Genomic DNA, 19,232 nt, shown 5'->3' on the forward strand with positions numbered 1-19,232 from the left:
GCCCAAGTATGCAAGCAGATCTACCTTGTGCCAGCCTCCAACCTAATGAGTGAGAGCGCATGAAAGTGGCTTAATTTTTTAATTTTCAGTTCAGAAAATAAAGCTGATTAGTTTGTTAAAAAGTTTAAAATATCATAAAGTTCTATTTAAAATAAAAAAGACAAGAGTTTTATACTCTGACAATGCAAGGAACGCTAAAAATTTTATTCCAAAAGTGCATGTCAAAGCCTTCTCTCAAGCAAGAGCAAGCCTAAATTTCACCGACTTCCAACACGAGATTAGAGAAAATCAGATTTTGAAAACATAATTCAAAGACTTATAAAGACGAGATGTTAGTGTTTTCATTCTAAGGAAGGAGGGGAGAGAGAATGTAGGATGTTTATGGACTTTGTTGTGGCAATTTATAATAGGTATAATGTGGCACATAAGGATTCATCCAGCACACAACTCTTGTTGTGCTTCTTATGCGTCTAAGGGTCCTCCGGAGTAGTTCGACTTGATTTTCTTGGTCAGACGCAGAGGTAGTCTGAACAAAGCATAAGCATTCAAACCCTAAGGCTGACCTCTTCCTAGCTCGGCTCCGCTACCTCAATTGCTAACCCATGCTAAACATAACCTTCCTGCAAAAGAAAAAGCTTGGCTTCCACCATCTCAAAGATATACTTGCTTCTGCCACTTGCCAATTTGTTATGGCATGTCCCCAAGATTGTTACGCCACATCAACAGTCCATAGCGGCACAACCTCTGGTTTGTTAAGATGCAATCCTAGAGGTTTCGAACTCTAGCTATAAATAGGTCCAAATGGTTCTCCAAAAAAATAACAATAATAACAACAAAAATCACTTTGGCTAGAGGAAATTTTGCTTCTGTATTTTCTGGTCTTTCTTTCTCCTTCGTTTTCTATCCACAAAATTTTTATTGACTTAAGCATTGGAGAGCCAGACCAGAGCCAATCCAGTAAGCCTTTATCCTTCATCCGTTGTTTTGCAGGTCCACATCCACGTCAAGGTCCCAGGATCAATAGCAATAGATTAGTGCCTTTTGTGAGAATGGAGGAGAAAACAATGAGGTTTCCAAGGAGTAATCGTCAGATGCCCACCTGAGCTACTCCAGATGGCTCCTTGTGTAGTCCTTTCGAATCTCAATCTTCTCAACTCACTATAGGAGTTGTTGATGCAGGATGGTTCAATCTACTTGCCCAACGAGTACAAGCCCTAGAGTTGCAGTGCAGGATCTATAGCAACAAGCCAGTAATCCTCCGAACGGTCAACTGAATCACAAAGAGGTTTCAGCATAGAACAGTGATTTCCATCAGCCCTAGAGCCCAAAATAGGGCCACAAGCATGATTTCCCCTTTCTCAGTATGAGCTCTAACTTTGAAAACTCTTCCCATATTAACCGAAATAAATCTCTAACCGGAAGGCTGGCCTTCGTCGCAAGATCGAGGAGTTGTGTCGTCAGATTGAGGTCTTACAAGAGCAAAGGGCTGATATAAAAGATGACTTGAAAGTGATAGGCAATTCGCCTTTCACCATGGAGATCTTGGTGGAACCCCTATTGAAAAAATTCAAGATGCCATAGTTTGAACATTACGATAACACTATTGACTCGATGTATCATCTAGCAAGCTTTAGGGCTCTTTGGCTGATCCAGGGTGCTAATGATGCTGTGATATGCTATGCTTTTTTGGCTACTCTTAAAAAGGCTACTCGACTTTGGTTCTCCAGTTTACAATCAGAATCTATTAGCTCCTTCGACCAACTTGGTCATCGGTCTGCAGACTGCTTCCTTAGTAGCAAAAAGAAGAAGAAGATTTCCACCGACCTCTTTGCCCTCAGGTAGGGGGAGGATGAGATGCTTTGAGCTTACATTAGTCGATTCAATGATGCAACCTTGGAAGTGCATGAGCTAGATTGGCCCATTGTTGTGGGCACAACGATGAACGGACTGAAGCCTTCACATTTCAATTTCTCATTGGATAAGAAGCCTCTGAGAGACTTAACATAGCTCCTCTCTCATGGGGACAAGTACATAAGAGTTGAAGAGGCCGGGGCTGCCTGAAAAGAAGTGGCAAGGAAAGGGAGTAGTAGAAAGCATCAGAGCTATAGAAAGAAAGTCGAGCCTTGAAGTAAGTGTGACTGAGATGAGAAGGTCGCCACAAGATCTTGTGATCTACCTCAAAGGTTTGAAAGGTATACCCCTCTCAATGCTCCAAGGCCCAAATCATGATGGAAATGCAAAATCTGGGGTACCTTGGTCAACCTTGGAGGATGAAGACTCCAACCAATAAAAGAGATCCAAACAACTTCTGTTGGTTCCACAAGGACTATGGGCATGGCACTGAAGATTGTCTCCAGCTAAAGGATGAGATCAAAGCCCTCATCCGATATGGGCATCTTTGTCATTATATTGGGATCTAGAAAGAAAATGTCGAGTAGGACAATCAACCCTTAGGAGAGCTGGATAGCAACAGACCACTCACTAGAGTAACCGTCTTAGTCCATGAAGGATCAGCGGCGAAGGAGAGCCCATGACTTGAAATTTCAAGAAACAAGACCAAAATTTTGACAAAGTGAGAACCACCAAGCGAGGAGAACACCGAACAACTAACCTTTGACACAGACAAAGTCGATGCAGTAAGACTTGTAAAATTCACTCCAGTATTTTTGTTGCGAATGATATTAAGTTTCAGATCTTCTCCAATACAATGCCTCGCATTGATATAACCGACCTGTGGAGACACCCACAAGTAATTGGGATCTCCGTTCTATGAGCCTACGTAGCTAGGAAGCTAAACTTGGAGAGCCAAACCCTAAGTACTCTCGTGGAGACACCCCAAAAATAGTTAGGATCTCCATTCTATGTGCCTACATGGCTAAGGAGCTAAATTTGAAGAACTCTAGGTACTCCTCCAGAGACACCCCAAAATTGATTGGAACCTTCAAAAAGTTCTAGTCTAAACTAGGCTTGGATGATGCTCGGTTCGATCCCCTGAGCATGCTGACTAGAAAAACCTACTTGATTGTAAGTTCTTGTCTCAACTAGGCTCGAATGGAAGAAAACATGTCGGTGTTCCCCCCGAGAATCCCTCCCTTGTTGCTTGCTCAGGGTCGGTCGGAATCACACACTGGAATTCCTCTATCGAAGGTTGCTGCACGGAAGTAAGTTGAGTAGATTGATCGAAAGAGTCAATCGGATACGATGGCAAATCAGTGGGTATCCAATTGGTGTTCAGTCAGGGGTATGTGATTGATTTAAAAGAAATGCATTTATGTTTCAATTCGACGTTTGTAAAGAAGGAGTCGCATGAGCGGCTTCATGTAGAAAACCAGCCTAGAAGTTATGCTTGAAAATGGAGAAAACTACATGTTATTGATTGGATATCCCTATGATAGGAAATGAAAGAAAAGGTCGAGCTTAAGCCGATTCCATTGTGGAAAGAAAGGAGGCGATACCATTCCCACCTGATACGTCAAAAACGGAATTTACTAATCCTGGTTTGATCACCCCAGTATTATCGACCAAAAGAACCTAACCAAATTTAAATTCTAGCATCAACTAAGCTCAAATGGGAGAAGCATGCTTGGTTCGATCATCTGTTGCCAACCAGAAGAATCTAACCGATCTTAAATCCTAGTCTCAACTAGGTTCGGATGGGAGGAAGCACACTCAACTCAATCACCCGAGCATTGCCAATTAGCAGAACCCATCCGATCTTAAGTCCTAGTCTCAACTAGGATTGGATGGAAGGAACCACGCTCAATTTGATCATCCTAGCATTGCTAATCAAAGAACTCAACCAGATGCCAACTCAAAAGCCCATAAGAGGCTATACTGTGCTTCAGTATGGCAACAATTTCGACATATTTTATGGTCAGTGGTGCTACTGTTAACTGTGGTTATTATAAAATTCTCTTCATGATTCAACCTATCTTCGAGAAGCATTATCGCTAAAATATTTATGGCTCTTTTTCCTTCCTGACTGGCTTATATATTAGCTCAACTCATCTTGTCATGGTCTTGCCTTATTATGCTTTTTGGGTTTATCTTTCTTTCTTGACTAATATTTAAGAGTACTATGGCATTGTGGCCTTTTTTCGAGATGCTCAAATGTTCTTGGATGATTATTCTGTCGACTACGACTCTATCCCAACTATCTGGCTTGATTTGGCCATCCTAATGTCACGTGGACAACCCGTTACAGGCAATTTAGGTGATAGAGATAAATATAAGAACCTTTCTTCATTTCATCTATAATATTTGAGTACATGGCAGGTTCGAGATCATGCCAGGCTACAAAAAAAGGGAAAGAGAGAATAAGGAAGAGAGGCAAGTTGATCTCTCCAAAAGTCTACTCGCCATGCCTTGGAGAAGGGTGTTCATCTGATGAGTCCCACCTTATCTTGGGATGACTCCCATTGGGAACGAAGTAAATAAGGTCTGGCTAAAGTCTAGCAGTTCTCTTCTAACATTCTCAGAAGTCCTACCAGAAGAAATCAATGATCTCCTATTGGAAGTCAACTGAGGACTTGCATTGCTTTCCCCTCAGCCACTATGACTTATCTAACCTTCAACAATTTCTAACGACCACAGAATCTCAAATCTCAGCAATGTCAGCACTATCCTCAGTGGCCCTCAATTGGACCTCCATTTCAATGATTCTCCGTAGAGAATCAGTGCCTGCAGAAGCTGATTCATCCGCTAGCCTCGCCCAAAGAGACCCTAGCTCGGATTCCACTTGAGCCACCTTCTCCATAATCCGTTGAAGAGCCAGCTGGAGTACCTCAATATGTTGATGAAGACCTTCCTGCAAATGATCCATAAGAACACTATGTTGCAATAGAAAGGACAAGAAGAAGATTAAAAGAGTACTGAACCCCTTGGGAAGAAAAGAAAAGAAAAGAAAAGAGAGGTCACAAAATAACTTTATAAGTTGATTTGAAGTGAAGTCATTCCTCGTCTTTTTATAGGTGGCTGGATGGCGTAGGTTAATTTGTACGAGCAAATTAGTGGACACATGTCACGCCCTCTTTGTTTCTAACAACTGACATCCTTTTAGAAGACGAAAGAATAGAATTCAACAGTCCGATAAAAGTCGTGGCCCATGGATTCGCTTCTTTTTTGAAGTGGTACAAAGTTCAATGGTAGTTACTTTCTTCGTCTTAATCAAGGTGATGCTTTGGACTCGAAAGTGAAAGCCTAGTGTTGTGGCAATTAAAGATCGGTGTAATATGTGGCATAAAGATTTGTCTAGTGCATAGCCTGCTCTATGCTTCCTGCACGTGTAAGGATCCTCTAGGATAGTTCAGCCCGATCTCTTCGGTCATACATAGAGAGCAGGCCGAGCAAAGCAAAGGCATTCGACCCCCAAGGCTTACCTCAACCACTAATCTGTGCTGAACAGAGCTTTCTCGCAAAACGAACAACTCAGGTTCTACCATCTGAAAAGCATATCTAGTCCTGCTACTCGCCAGTTTGTTATGGCATGTCCTCAAAATTGTTATGCTATGTTAGCGGTCCGTTATTGTACGACTTTGAGTTTGTTAGGATGCGATCTTGAAAGATTCAGACTTCAGCTATAAATAGGTCTGAATGGTTCTCCAAAATGGTAACAATAATAACAAAAAAATTACTATCTAGGGGAGATTTTGTCTCTCTATTTTTTGTTCTTTCTTTCTCCTTCGTTTTTCATCTATAAAAGTTTACTGACTTAAGCATCGAAAAGCCTGACTAGAGCCAAATTGGCGAGTTTAACCCTTCGTCCGTTGTTTTGCAGGTTCATAGAGGCAATTCACAGCATATTTTTTAATCCCGTTGGTCCAAAGATTATCATGGTGTCTATTACTGCCGATCCCGAAACGTCTATCTAAAGTTTTGATACTTCGATGAAATGCGATAAAAAGAATAAGTTCAGCAAGAAAAATAGTAAGAGGAAGCTTTCACTGTTAAATCCACATTTCTATTGATATTCCAAACCACAGTTATTCACGATTTCACACCATCTACTAACAAGTTATTAAAACTGTGAAACTTGCACTTGCTGACATATTGATGAAAAGAATAACTAATACAGATTGTTCACATGATAAGAGTCATTAGTTGCAAGAGTTGTTTGCCATATAATCTCCCTCAGTTTTTGGACTTGCTTTGTATCAGCGTACAAAACTCAGGTGATAAAACCAGGCTTACGAACATTATATTCTGCACTGGCTGCCTTCCTAGTTAACCAGTCAAGCCACCTGGCTGGCCTCCCAACAAACATGACTAGCAGACTGAGGCAGGTTCAAATAAGTCTGCCAGATGCCAAGACAGCTAAAAATAAAACTTATTATTCTTTGAATAGCTGAAAATCCAAAAAATGTTGTCATTTCCTCGCCATCATTTTCTGTCATATTTATAGCAGCTAATAATGGTTCTTACAGCATTTCTTAAAACAGTCCTGTTTACAGGTAAACTGAACAAACAAGGGCTGTTGTTTCCATTATCACAAATAGATGGCTTTTCCTGGTTTCTGCTGCATGGATGTATTGGCATTTTTGAAACCTTGGTAAAGCTTTCTACTGTGATATTCTTATAGCCACAATGTATTACAGAATGCCCACTTGCATGGAAGGTTACTTTTCTTCACGACATAACGTCTTGAGGAGAAATTACAAGAAACCGCTGCTGTTATTGACAAACTCCTTTGACTCCAACCAACTACAAACTTACAACTTTTTTCTCCTTACCTCTGGTTTCTGCTACAAGCTTTTCAACTGACAGCGATATCAAAACATGCATGATCCATGGAGGGTACCGTACATGTCATTGAAAACATCAGTTATCACAAACACTAGAGCACTTTCTGAATCTAGTCTTTCCCTTCAATGCAGCATAAAGCAATATATACATCAAATTACCAGATTTTGTGGAAATCGTGACAGTCTGCTTCAAGTTGATAAAGAGAATCTCGGAAGCCATATCTTCAGTGAATTGTATGTAATTTCACCAAAGAATTCTTCAGAAATGACTGGTCAGAGTGCAAAGAAAACACTTATCATCAGCTGGAATGGAATGCTATAAGGACACCCTGCTGATAAATGATGGCTATTGGTAGATCTGATCTAATTCTTTGGTTAGAGATGCTGCGTCACATTCATATTAATCCTTATTTTGTAATTGTAGCCTTCAGGATTAGGAGCTCGATTTGAGCTACCTTCTTGAAATTAAATGGTTAAAAGAGCTGCAGGTGGCTTTCTTCAGTTTCAGTTATCTACCATTTCATCTGAAGCAACCAGCTTTAGCTTTGTGGTCAACCAACTCCAGATAGTGTAGCCATGGACTGTAGATCCATCTGTCAGCCTCCAATGTCTGAAGAATATTCATTCTGCGCTACAATTTGAAGAACTGAAAATCATCCAGAAACAAAAACTAGGAACATTCAGTCGAACTTGTGGAAGACATAGAATGATCTGACACATTTCTCTCTCCTTTGGCATCTTCTTTTCTATTTAGAACACTGTTGTCAACATCCAAGCGACAATATTTAACACCATCATCACATAATAAATTCTCGGACTCGTGGTCTGGAGCATCATGTCTAGCTTGATACTCTGCCTCAATATCAGTTGGTACGTTGTTCTTGGAGATTGAAACATGAGGGATATCTGGTCGATCCAAGCTAAGGGATTGCTCATTATGTGAGACCGATGCACTGCTCCTTGTGGCCTCAATCATGTCAGTCACTCTCACCTGATTCAATGATTAGTTTGTTCAAGTTAGTTACCATGCGAAACCATTATGTCAGACATCATTAACATAAGTATTCATATATTTCTGGTACCTGCAGTGGCTCCATGACATCAAATTCTCGATCCTCGGTTCTGTTGAGTACCTCTTGTGCTTGTAGCTCCATTGAGTCTCTTACGAGCTGACTCAAGAAGGTCACATCATCGGACATGACACCAAGCCCTTTCAAAAGCTTCGAGCCAAGTTGTAAACTAGTCTGTAGAAGAGAATAACAAAGAAAAGCAGTGATGGCAGTAAATTAAACATTCTATTACATTAATTGATGCCTGGAAGCAGACATTAGAAATCAGCCATGACAGCAAAATTAGAAGTTGCCTGTTGATTACCTCAGCATTTTCAAGAATAGCATCTGTGACACCTGCTTTCTTCAGATCTAATAGATGGGCAAGGTCCCGAGCTCGGGCATAAATAGGGACCTGTTAAAGGAATCTTCAGTGAGAACATTCATTGAAACAATTGAATAAAATTAGAGAAGTGCGAAAATGTCATTGCAACACATTTTCTCATCTTCAAAATCAGTGTTTTTTCTTGGCAGCAGTTCCCATTGCCAGCATACGAATATATTTTAAAACTTTTGAATAGCTGGAATCAGAGAACTACAAATGTGCTTCTCTCTCTATGTATATTTTCTTACCACATAGAATCTCAACATTCTCTTAAGAAAGATTTAGTTCATGATGAATTGAACTCAAATCAAATTTTCATAATAAAAGGTATAAAAAATTAAGAATGAAGGACTATAGTCAAACAAAATGATCAAAGAAGTCAAATATTACTGCAGGAAAAGCAAGCCTTATTCTTTGAACAGCCTCAATTGTTTTTTCCTTTCCTGCATACATGACCATGACAGCCTTAGGAGAGGATATTCCAGCAGATTGCAAAACTGCTGGGCGTGACCCATCTCCGTATAGTATAGGAAAACCTGCTTTTTGAGCTGCCTGAGTGGAAGGAAAGAGCACAAAACTTTAGTCCATGACTGCAAAGCTTAAGAAAAAATTATAGGAATTTTTGGGTAAACAATAACAAATGAGAGACATGGAGGAGCTGTGCTAGTAAAATTTTTCTTGTACCTTAACTACTCCAGGATTAAGATCAAATGCAACATAAGGACATCCCACATTGTCACCATCTATTCCAGAAGCCAATGGAGTTGAAAGAAAATTGGCGAGGACCTGTAATTTGGATCATTAAAACTATGCAGAAAACACAGATTGCATCACCAGATGATAATTACTTCAAAAATCATTTGGCAACATGCATAATTACCTGACCCATCTGCCCAAATCCAAGAATGATGACTGGTTCAGTGGCATCAAAGCTCCCCATCATATCAATCACTTTCTACCAGGAAAGAAAGAAAAAGAATTCACTCAAGAGAAATTTGTTAATGAAAAGGTCACTTTTTCATTGTTACGAAAAGAAACCAAGTCTAAAGACATACTTCTTTTCCTTGAAACTTTTCATCAATGACCTTGGCAGCTCTCCTTCCAAGTTCATTGAGTAAAGGAGTTAATGCCATTGACAACACAACAACGATTATGAGAAGTTTGTTCAACTCAAGTGGTAGAACTCCAAGCCTGTTTTAAAAAGTAAGCTTTCTAAGAACAAACCATAAAATGGGATTAATCAAAGAAACCACATTCACAACTTACAGTTTAGTGATAACTAACCTGTTTGCCAAGGAAAATACGACAAATCCAAATTCACCTCCTTGTGAAAGAAGCAATCCTATTCTAATGCTTTCTTGAAAAGTTAGTCCCACATTAGGTCCTATTACAGTAATTATCACTGTCTTGATAACAATCAAACCTGCCAAGAGGGAAAGCACATTTGGCCATTCTCGGAAAAGAAGCTGCAAAGCAGAAAGAGTTTAAGAAAGCCTGATGGAAATCCTTCTGTAAATATAACACAAAATACAATTGAAACTATATGCAGAATTTTTGTTCATATTACCGTAGAACTAGAAACAAATACTAACATCTATACTCTATATAAAACATTATATTCAAGGTGAGGCAAGAAAAAAAGGCAAAAGAAAAAGAACTACTTGAGTGGCTTGTTTCCTTCACCAAAATAAGGATTAAGCAAGGTTTGAAGAAACATGGTACATATGGGTCAGGTCATGTGTCAGAACAGTAATGTACAATGCTATGCCCCTGTATTTACTCATGGTTTACTGAAGCAGGGTCGTGCAATATGCAGCATGTACCAGTATGGGATGGTACATACCTTGGGATATGTGATATGTGATATACCAGCATGGTACATATGGCATGGTCGGTTTCTCAAACCTTGGGATATGTTATTCTAAGTTTCAGTTCATCTTTATGTTCTTATTGATTTGTGTGAGTCAGGACCCTTAAAAAATTCAGTAATATCAGAAGCTTGTGCATATGGACAGGTGAAGACACAAGAATACATTTAGGTCTCATTTACCTAAACTATTACTCCAACAAGCCACTATAAAGGCTCAAGAGGCATAACTATTATCCCAGCATCAAAGTGTCAGTGAATTCATTCCTGTCTTGCTTCAAGAACCTATGGAACCAAAAGGGGCAACCTTGGTCTTCAGCATAAGATATAAATGCTCTCACTTTAAATAAAGGACATTTTGGAAGAACTTCAAGATACATGTCTGTTTGAAAATTATATTTTTTTATTGCTGAGAATGAAACATCAAGACTCTTTTTCGAGTTTTGGAAACAAGCAGACATGAGATCAAAAACTAAAGATACCAAGTCAAACACTGATGGCATAGAAGAAGGTATTCAGGAAAAGAAAGCGAGGAAGGAACATCTTTGATTCCAAGTCCATGTACTCATATTGTAATATCCTATTAGAAACATATTTGATTTCCAAAAATATCAACACCATAATCAACATGATCAAGATAAGAAAATTAGCTCTCTCATGTTCATGTTTCCTGATAAGAATATTCCTTATGTAAGATGTCACAGAAATGCTCACCTGGGCAGACAACGCTAGATCATGACTGTGGCTGGAAAGTGGCTTTTAAATGATCAACAGCCAAAATCTTATGTTTGGTTCAAATTGATGGAAGAAGTCAGCCTGCACCAATTCTCAGTTTGGTGCCATGCTCATCTCACAGGTTACCTTTTATTATATATTATTTTATTTTACAATTTTTGAGAGGAAGTTCCACAGCCTACTTAAATCCACGGCTATCAGGAGAGCATCCTATTTTCTATAGGTTGAATCGTACCATCAGCAAGGATATCATCATCATGTATATAGTCTTTTTGTTTAGTGCCTTCCCACATTATAAACCAATATGTTTAGTGACTAGAGAAAATATGCATTCCAATCATATTACAAGTCTTACAAAGCACACATCTTGGTCAAAATTGCAAAATGGCATGTAGAAAACCAAAAGCACAAAAAATGTGATTAGTTAGCCAGGTGAACATATTTTTGAGGAAAAAACAGAAGTACCTGCATGTCAATGGATGTCCCCGTAGTTACAAAAAATAACCCAAGCAGTAAGCCTCTAAAGGGCCTTATATCAGCTTCAATTTGCGTCCGAAAATTTGTTTCCGCAAGAATTGCTCCTGCCAGAAAAGCTCCTAGCTAGACATGACAGCAGATTCATAATTATGTCAAGCAGAAAAAGAAAACACACCTTGATGCTTAACAACTTCATCCTACCGTGTCACTAAAGCCCAGCATTTGTGTAAGAAGTGAAGTCCCTGAAACCGTAAGCAGACAGAGAGCAACGAAAGCTTCTGAGCTTCTTGATTCTGCAACAACCTGCATTACGGTAGTTATAGTTAAAATTCATAATGACAACCATTATTCAACTAACCATGAAAGAATAGTAGAGATAAAGATCATCATACAGACTTCAAAAATACGCCTCAGAAAGTATTTTCCTCCCAGGGAAAGTAGACCAAGTCCACCTAAAGCTTTCAAGCTTTCAGTTGCTAGTGCTGGCCAAATACTTTCCCCAACAAGGTTCTGCAATCAAAGATCAAAAAAGTTGAATACAATATCAGTGGAAAGAGAGTTGAAAAGTGGGGTCCGATTGAAATTTATGGGAACGAGATACAATGACATGTTCAGATTTGAGATCTAGGATCTTTCATACCAAAACAAATGGAATCTTACAAATCAAAACCATTCAGGTGCATGTCATAAAATAATATCATGTAAAAAATGAACTTAGCTAGTGTTTGGTTGTGGGGTGAGGGATAAGTGAAGAGATATATGTTTATCCTATGGTCCTACCAAACACCCAACCTTTAACCTAAACACTTTATTTACATTGATGGCGGTTAACACATTTAACCTAGCTAACATTATTTGGGGGATGGACAGGACAAAATATCTTTACTCTGTGGGTTTGGGGGGAGTGACATGCCACTGCCTAGGCTTGATGGCACCATGCAAGATCAAGGTGCACGAGGAAGCAAGTATGTGCTAAAAGTGGGGTTGTGCGTCAAAAATGGGGGATGCTTGCAAACAAGTACAATCCAGTGCGTATATCATCATGTATGAGACATTGGCAGGACCCTAAAGGCCTTAAGTCACCCTATACAGGATAATTAAGATCTAAGTTGCATAATTCATAGAATTAAGGATGCCAGGCAGCCACACCATAGCATCCCATGTGGAGTTGCCTTGCCTTTTACTTAGCGGAGGATAGTTGAAAAATATTTCAGTATATGTCGAAACTGTACTCATCAATATCATTTCTTCTTCTCTTAGCAAGCACCCCTAACCAAGTTTCTACAATTCTTCTCTGATTTCTCAGTGCTCTCCAATAACACACAAAGAATGTTTCCCTTCCTGTGCTATCTCCTCACTTTTGATTTCCTTGTTCCACCATCTTCGCTCAACAATGGGGCCTCTACGCTATTCTGTCCATGAGGAAATCTGCCCAAGCCATCCCTTTCATACCTCCAGAAGTGCCATGAGCGCCATGGTCTCCTTGTCCAAGTCAACACTTCTTTCCCACATGTTTTGTTCTGCAATCTCTATCCCAAGAGCAGCCATTGCAAGTCCAAGTCAATCACCTTCTTCCACCCACCTCCACTTCTTTTGAGGCCTTCCCCTTCTTCCACTCACCTTTGCCCCTTCCGTGTGCTTGAGGTTGATTTCAGTGTTCACCTGCCATGAGCCCCTCTGAGCTTAGTTAGCTCTAGAAGTTACTTATGATGTTGAGAAACATGATCAACACTAACAGCTAGAGGAAGAGCCTTGTAGAAGTGAAGCAAGGTAAGAGAGTGGAAAGGAAGGTTGGGATGAAGAAGAACGGACATTGGAACATTAAGCAGAGAAGAGAGTAAAGGATGAGAGAGACCAGAGAAGGGAGAAGGTGCTTGAGAAAGTAATGCACTGCTTGGGCATGGTGCTAGACGAGGGAGAAATAAGACAAATTACAAAAGGAAAGAGGTAGAGTTTGGAATTTAACTCATACCCCGTCGTACAATTGGCCTTGGTCAATAAAAAAAAGGAACATAGCATGGAATGTTAAGCTTGGCTCCCTATAATTCCTCTAATTCCTATAGATTCAAAGGAATCTTCTGCCAAAATCTATAATGAATGGTTGGTTGCCATTAGAAAGCTTCTTACAGAAGTAGTTGCTCGATATGTGTGCTTAAGAGCAACTTCAAGCTCCCAATCCAATCCAAAGATTGCAAGAAAGGATAACTAATAACTACACCTTGCTACCAAATGTCTTCCTTGACCTCCATAATCCACCAGTCTTCAAAGGTTGTTCGCAACTTGCAGTCAAACAGTCCCTGGAATCTAGGATTGCTCTAAAATCCAACAGAAGGCGCAAAAAATTGACCAAGAAAGAGAGAAACATTCAAAGTACATTTGAAGGAATAAAGTTTTCATTGATTGATGAATCAAGAGTATGGGGGGTATTTGTAGGTTCTAGGGTCCCTTACAATGATTAGACTCATGGGTGCTCTTAGAATTTGATACAAACTCTAACTACTAAAGAAAATAAGATTTTCCTAGAAGTAATCTTGCACCTTAAAGGCAGTCATATGACTCTGGCTCTTTTGACAACATTTATGTTGTCGTCTGCACCTAAACTAATGACCACCAGGGTGCCATAAGATGACTCTAAGGATAAGGACTTTCAGAACGAAAATCCAACTGATGGCTATAGGTCATAAATCTGTTTTAAAGATGGATTTGGATCTCTAAAGAGACAAAAGATTCACAATTAATTTTTCTTTTTTTAAATTGGACCCCTCCAATTCACCCTATAGGAGAGGGTTTTTTGTTTATGTGAATCCATGGCTCCCAGCAAGCTCAAGAGCTTATTATTCATCATCCCTTTTTCCATCGATTAAGAGCCCTTAAAAAGTTACTATAGAAAATCAGTGAAAATATAATGTAGGTTTATTGCAATTTAATCAAATTTACATGGATTAAATCCCTATTATACATTGTTTTACGAGTAGATCTACATTTACCAGGAGTCAAGAACAGGAGATTAAGTAGAAAAGCACAGTATAAAGATTTTGAAATCCAACTTAAGTTTACCAAGTTTTAGGACTTATCGGTCCTTCTTGAATTTAGTTTGCCTAGTTTAAGGGACTGCCTGTCTTAAATATAACCAGCTTAGAGACTTAGAAGTCTTTTAATTTTGGCTAGTTTAAAGACTTAGAGGTGTATCCTGAATTTGTCCATCTTATAGACCTAGAGGTCTATCTTCAATTTGTCCAGTTTCGAGACATAGAGGTCTTTCTTAAATTTATTCAGTTTAAAGACTCAGAGGTCTATTTTGAATCTGTCTAGTTTAGAGACTTAGGGTTAGGGTCCTATGTTAAATTTGCCCAATTTAGAGACTTAAAGGTCAGTCTTCAATTTCTCTAGTTTAGAGACTAAGGGGTCTCTCTTGTTGTTTCTTCCTAGTTCAAAAAATACTTAGAGATCTATTTTGATTAAAAAGAAAAGCTATTCCTAAAGGAAATGGCTACATTTTAAAGACTTTGAAAGTCCTTGGAGCCAAACCACCATGAAAGAATATGTCTATAAACCCATTTTTCATGACTTCGATTGTTTTGGCCTACATCACCTTAAAGGGCATGGTTGTGGGCCCTCTTTTTAATGTGCCACTTTGGGCTAAACTATATCAAAGGATATGATTTGGGGCCTACTATTCTTGGATTAAACCACCTGAAGGATATGGTTTTGAGTACATTGTTCAGAACAAGGTCTGCCAAACCGGTACTGGAACCCATACCGGTCAGTGGGCGAACCAGTACCATACCGACACACGATACGCTTAGGCTTGCCAGTTTGTCGGTACGCTTGGGCGTGCCCGTTCCGAACCGGCACACCTAATTTTTTTTAAAAAGTTTTCCAAGTTTGATTAATTGGTAATCAATTTTTTTTCAACTTTTTCAATGATTTTAAGTATCATTTGATGTTTCTTGATGTTTCTACGATCCCGATTTAACCTAAATAATGCATCTTATTATTTTAAAGTGATACAAAATATAAAAAGATTAATGAGATGTTGCATGCTACAAGAAGCAACATAAAATATCCTAAAATCAACTAGTAAGGTAAAAAATATAAAATAATATAATCAATTACATATATTTAAAGTACAATATATATACCGATATTTAAAATTTCATAGCATGGCAATGCCTCTCGTAGATATCCGGATCATTAACATAATCAAGAGGCATATCAACCCACCCCTCTAATTAAGCAACCCTCTAACATAAAGAATGTGCTTTGGGTTATAAGCACTCTAGGATCTCTCGCTGAAGCTTTACCTCTGAGAGGTGTCCTCTGGCTGATAATGCGGCTGTAGAGGGGCTCATCCGAATATAATGGCAACAAAATCTGATCCGTAAGATGCTCTGGATTGTGTAAGATAGTAGCCCCAGAAGACAATGCCTTAGATGCACCAGATTTAGGCCCGAGGGCATATATCAAAGGATATTTGTTTCTCAATTTTTTTCAAAATTAGGCCTCGGTCACTATGCATATGATCGCATCAAAACTTGAATAAATGGACACCAAATTTAGCCGAAAAGTAGCTTGCATGCCCCTAAATATGCTTCTGATTTTACATTTTTTTAAAAAATTATTTATTTTTAATTTTTAATTTTTAAAAATTATATATAATCTAAAAATTAAAATTTTTTGTCATCGTGTAAATCATCCATAAATCTACAACATATCATAAAATCAAGTCAAAATCAAAATTTTTGGTATAATCTTTTCTTATTTTGCAAATTTCAAGATATTTTTTTGTGTCCTAAAAAAAGAGAATGAGATAGAGGAGAGGAAGCATACCTTATTTAGAATTGGATCCTCCTTCAATCGTGCTGAATCAGCATATTTTTTTTGCCATAAAAAAGGGGGAGAGTATTCGGATAGGTTGGGAAGGCCTGAGAAACTTCTCAAGCTGTTTCTCAGGCCTTCCCAATCATCTTTTAATGCAAAAGGAAAAGGGAGGGGGGCCGGTTAGGAGTCGGTCCAACTTGGTGCGAACTAGACGGTTCACATTGGTTCCACATAAAACCGGCCGGTTCGGACCAAGTCCGGGCGGTTCGCGACCAGTTTGGGCCAGTTTGGAGCCCGTCCCGAAAAAAAGTGAACCGAACTGGTCCCCCACTAGGTCGGCTCGGTACGGGCCGAACCGCCCATTCGGCGGACCTTGGTTCATAATTATACATCTTGGAAAAAACCACCCAGGAGTTGATTTTGTGTGCATTGTTCATGATTAGACATTCTAGGCTAAACCATCTTGAAGGGCACTATTTGATGCCCGTCTTAGATTATCCATCTATGCATTTAATATGCTTTAATTGTCACATGTGGATGGATTTAAATTGTGGTTGCATTGCATCTGTGGAATGGCATGGGCTGCATACATAAAACACATCTAGACTGCATATATAGATAGCCAAATTTTGACTACATATATGACTAGTTTTAGGCTGCAGATCTGGGTTGGTTTAGACCATAGATATGAGGCCATACTAATAACAATTTGGGCTAACCTACGATATATTTGCACAACACAAGAGGTTGACATGAGCATGGTACGCCGTACTGGTCCAAACTAGGCGGTACGGGATATACTGTACCATACCAGTTCGGTACCGGTATCTGGAATGGGTGGCGTACCAATACTTGATATGCCAAAAAAATTCTGTAGCATACCGTACCGACACTGTGCTAGTGTGGCACCAGTAAAGGGTCTAGTACTAAGACAACAAACCTTGGATATGAGAATACCCATATGAGGATGATAATGTTATTTTGATGATTAACACAACCATTGAGGCCATATCAAATTAGAAATGCAAATTAACTCGATACATCATTGATAAATGGCACACCCTTGATACACTCATGATACATTAGGACTATATGGTCAGAACCACTCTCAAGAATTGATAAACGAGATAAAATTTGTAATAGAGAATGGTAGAAAGCTCAAGAATCCATTTTGGCAAAGTTTCACGTTAAAAATATCTAAAAGGGCAATTCGGTAATTTCTACTGTTAAGGGTATGAAACTCTATTGTGCCATGTATCGTAATTTGCTTGGAATATCATATTGTTGTTTCAATGTGCATAACTAACCTTCAAAGTGCAGAAAAACATGATTAGAGTCGACCCCAATTAGTTTGGAGTCGACCCCGATACATTTGGCACGCCTTGGAACGAAGTGGCACGCCTTTGGAACACTTGGCACAGAGTAGGAGTCGACCCTAGAAGAGATGGAGTCGACCCTAGCACGTTTTAGAAACATTCTGGCACATTCTAGCACTTATGGCACGGATGAACAGCACTTGGGTCGACCCAAGTGAAAGTTGAGTCGACCCCAATGGAACTTGAGTCGACCCCACCTTGAGTCGACCCAACCTTGAGTCGACCCAAAAAGAGTTGAGTCGACCCAAGTGAAGGAAGGTTGAAATACAAGGTTCTGTATTTTCTGAGAGGGCCGACCCAAGAAAAGCTTGAGCTGACCCAAGTCTGATGAACAGTGGTTTGGGTCGACCCAAACTTTTTTGGGTCGACCCAAGCACGGGCAGAAGCATAACGGCTAGTTGTGCAGAAGTGCTTTTTGGACTCCCAACGGCTATAAACGGCTAGTTTCTTCAATCCAACGGTCAGGAAGGACTATTTGGAGGTTGGAGAAGTATTTAAGAGGGAGTATTCATCAGAGAAAGCAAGCTTTGGAAAAGACATCAAGTGCATTCAAGAAAAAATCCTAGCAAGGCAAGCTTCATTCAATTGCTTCATTCAAAGAGCCAAAAGAAAGTGGTTGAGCAGATTCCAAGAGACATTAAGAGCTCCACCAACCCTTAAAGAGTGAAGCAATCTTGACAAAGAAGAGAAGAGCCTTATTAAAGGGATAACTATATTTTAAACTCTTCTTTGTAGCTCATAATTGTTTTATTTGCTCATTTAGAAGCTTTAGTTCCTTGTTCTTTATTCTTGTTGTAAGGTTTGTTGGTAAGCCCGTAAAACCAACATTGTTAGGTTGTTGGTAAGCCCGTAAAACCAACGTAGGTTGTTGGTAAGCCCGTAAAACCAACGTAGGTTGTTGGTGAACCCGTAAAACCAATTGTGAAGGTTCGTTGGTGAGCCCGTAAAACCAACATAGGTTTTTGGTGATCCCGGAAAACCAAAGTGTAAAGGTTTTTGGATTGTGAGCCCGAAAAACAATCCAACTGTAATCCGCGGGATTATAATGAATTCCCAAGGGGTCGCTTGGGGAGTGGACGTAGGTGCTTAGGAGAGCACCGAACCACTATATTTCTTGTGTCTTTGCATTGTGTATTGTCTTACTTTACTACAATTACTTACTCATCAATTAACTCGATTAAGGAATCAAAAAGTTAGAAAAACCAATTCACCCCCCCTCTTGGCTTGTCACGTTGGGCAACAAGTGGCATCAGAGCAGGTGCTCTATAATTCCTTGCCTTTTTGATTTTGACCTAACCGTCAAAGAGCCAAAGATCATGACAATTCAAATAGACAGTTTCCTAGGAGAGGGACAGTTAATTGATCGACCTCCACTATTTAATGGCATAAACTACACACATTGTAAAGCACGCATGCGCATTTTCATTCAAGCACATGACTATGATTTATGGAGTATCATAGTCAACAGGCTACACACAAATACTAATCATGATAAGAAAATGGCTCAGCAAAATGCAAAAGCCATGAATATTCTATATTGTGCATTAGATGATAGTGAACTTAATAGCATATTTTTTTGCATAACTGCTAAGGAAATCTGGAATATGCTTGAAGGTAAATATGAATGCACTAACATTTTTAGTGAATCTGAAACTAGCTCTGAAGAAGAAGAGCAGCAAACTGGAATTAAAAATTCTTGCTTTATGGTACATGAAGATAAGGTATGTATTGGAACACAAAGTGATTTCTCATTCCAAGATAAAGTACATGCTGAAACTCAAT

The 19,232-nt window shown here is 39.3% G+C and overlaps 1 protein-coding gene across 1 annotated transcript in view; it reads right to left on the reverse strand.

The window, feature by feature from the left end:
* Positions 1-5,946: 5,946 nt before the first annotated feature.
* The window catches only part of LOC103698442 (K(+) efflux antiporter 3, chloroplastic), a 57,232-nt gene continuing 43,946 nt past the window's right edge, over positions 5,947-19,232 (reverse strand). Inside the window, exons 9-19 of the mRNA XM_039131984.1 lie at positions 11,650-11,763; positions 11,455-11,556; positions 11,242-11,376; positions 9,459-9,640; positions 9,230-9,365; positions 9,055-9,129; positions 8,859-8,960; positions 8,565-8,726; positions 8,115-8,204; positions 7,823-7,984; positions 5,947-7,731 (exon numbers count right to left, since the gene is read on the reverse strand). Coding sequence (XP_038987912.1) covers positions 7,411-7,731; positions 7,823-7,984; positions 8,115-8,204; positions 8,565-8,726; positions 8,859-8,960; positions 9,055-9,129; positions 9,230-9,365; positions 9,459-9,640; positions 11,242-11,376; positions 11,455-11,556; positions 11,650-11,763 — 1,581 coding nt within the window. The 3' untranslated portion in view covers positions 5,947-7,410. The remainder of the gene's footprint in view (positions 7,732-7,822; positions 7,985-8,114; positions 8,205-8,564; positions 8,727-8,858; positions 8,961-9,054; positions 9,130-9,229; positions 9,366-9,458; positions 9,641-11,241; positions 11,377-11,454; positions 11,557-11,649; positions 11,764-19,232) is intronic.

This window comes from Phoenix dactylifera, chromosome 11 (genome assembly GCF_009389715.1).
Source record: "Phoenix dactylifera cultivar Barhee BC4 chromosome 11, palm_55x_up_171113_PBpolish2nd_filt_p, whole genome shotgun sequence".
NCBI classification, from domain to species: domain Eukaryota; kingdom Viridiplantae; phylum Streptophyta; class Magnoliopsida; order Arecales; family Arecaceae; genus Phoenix; species Phoenix dactylifera.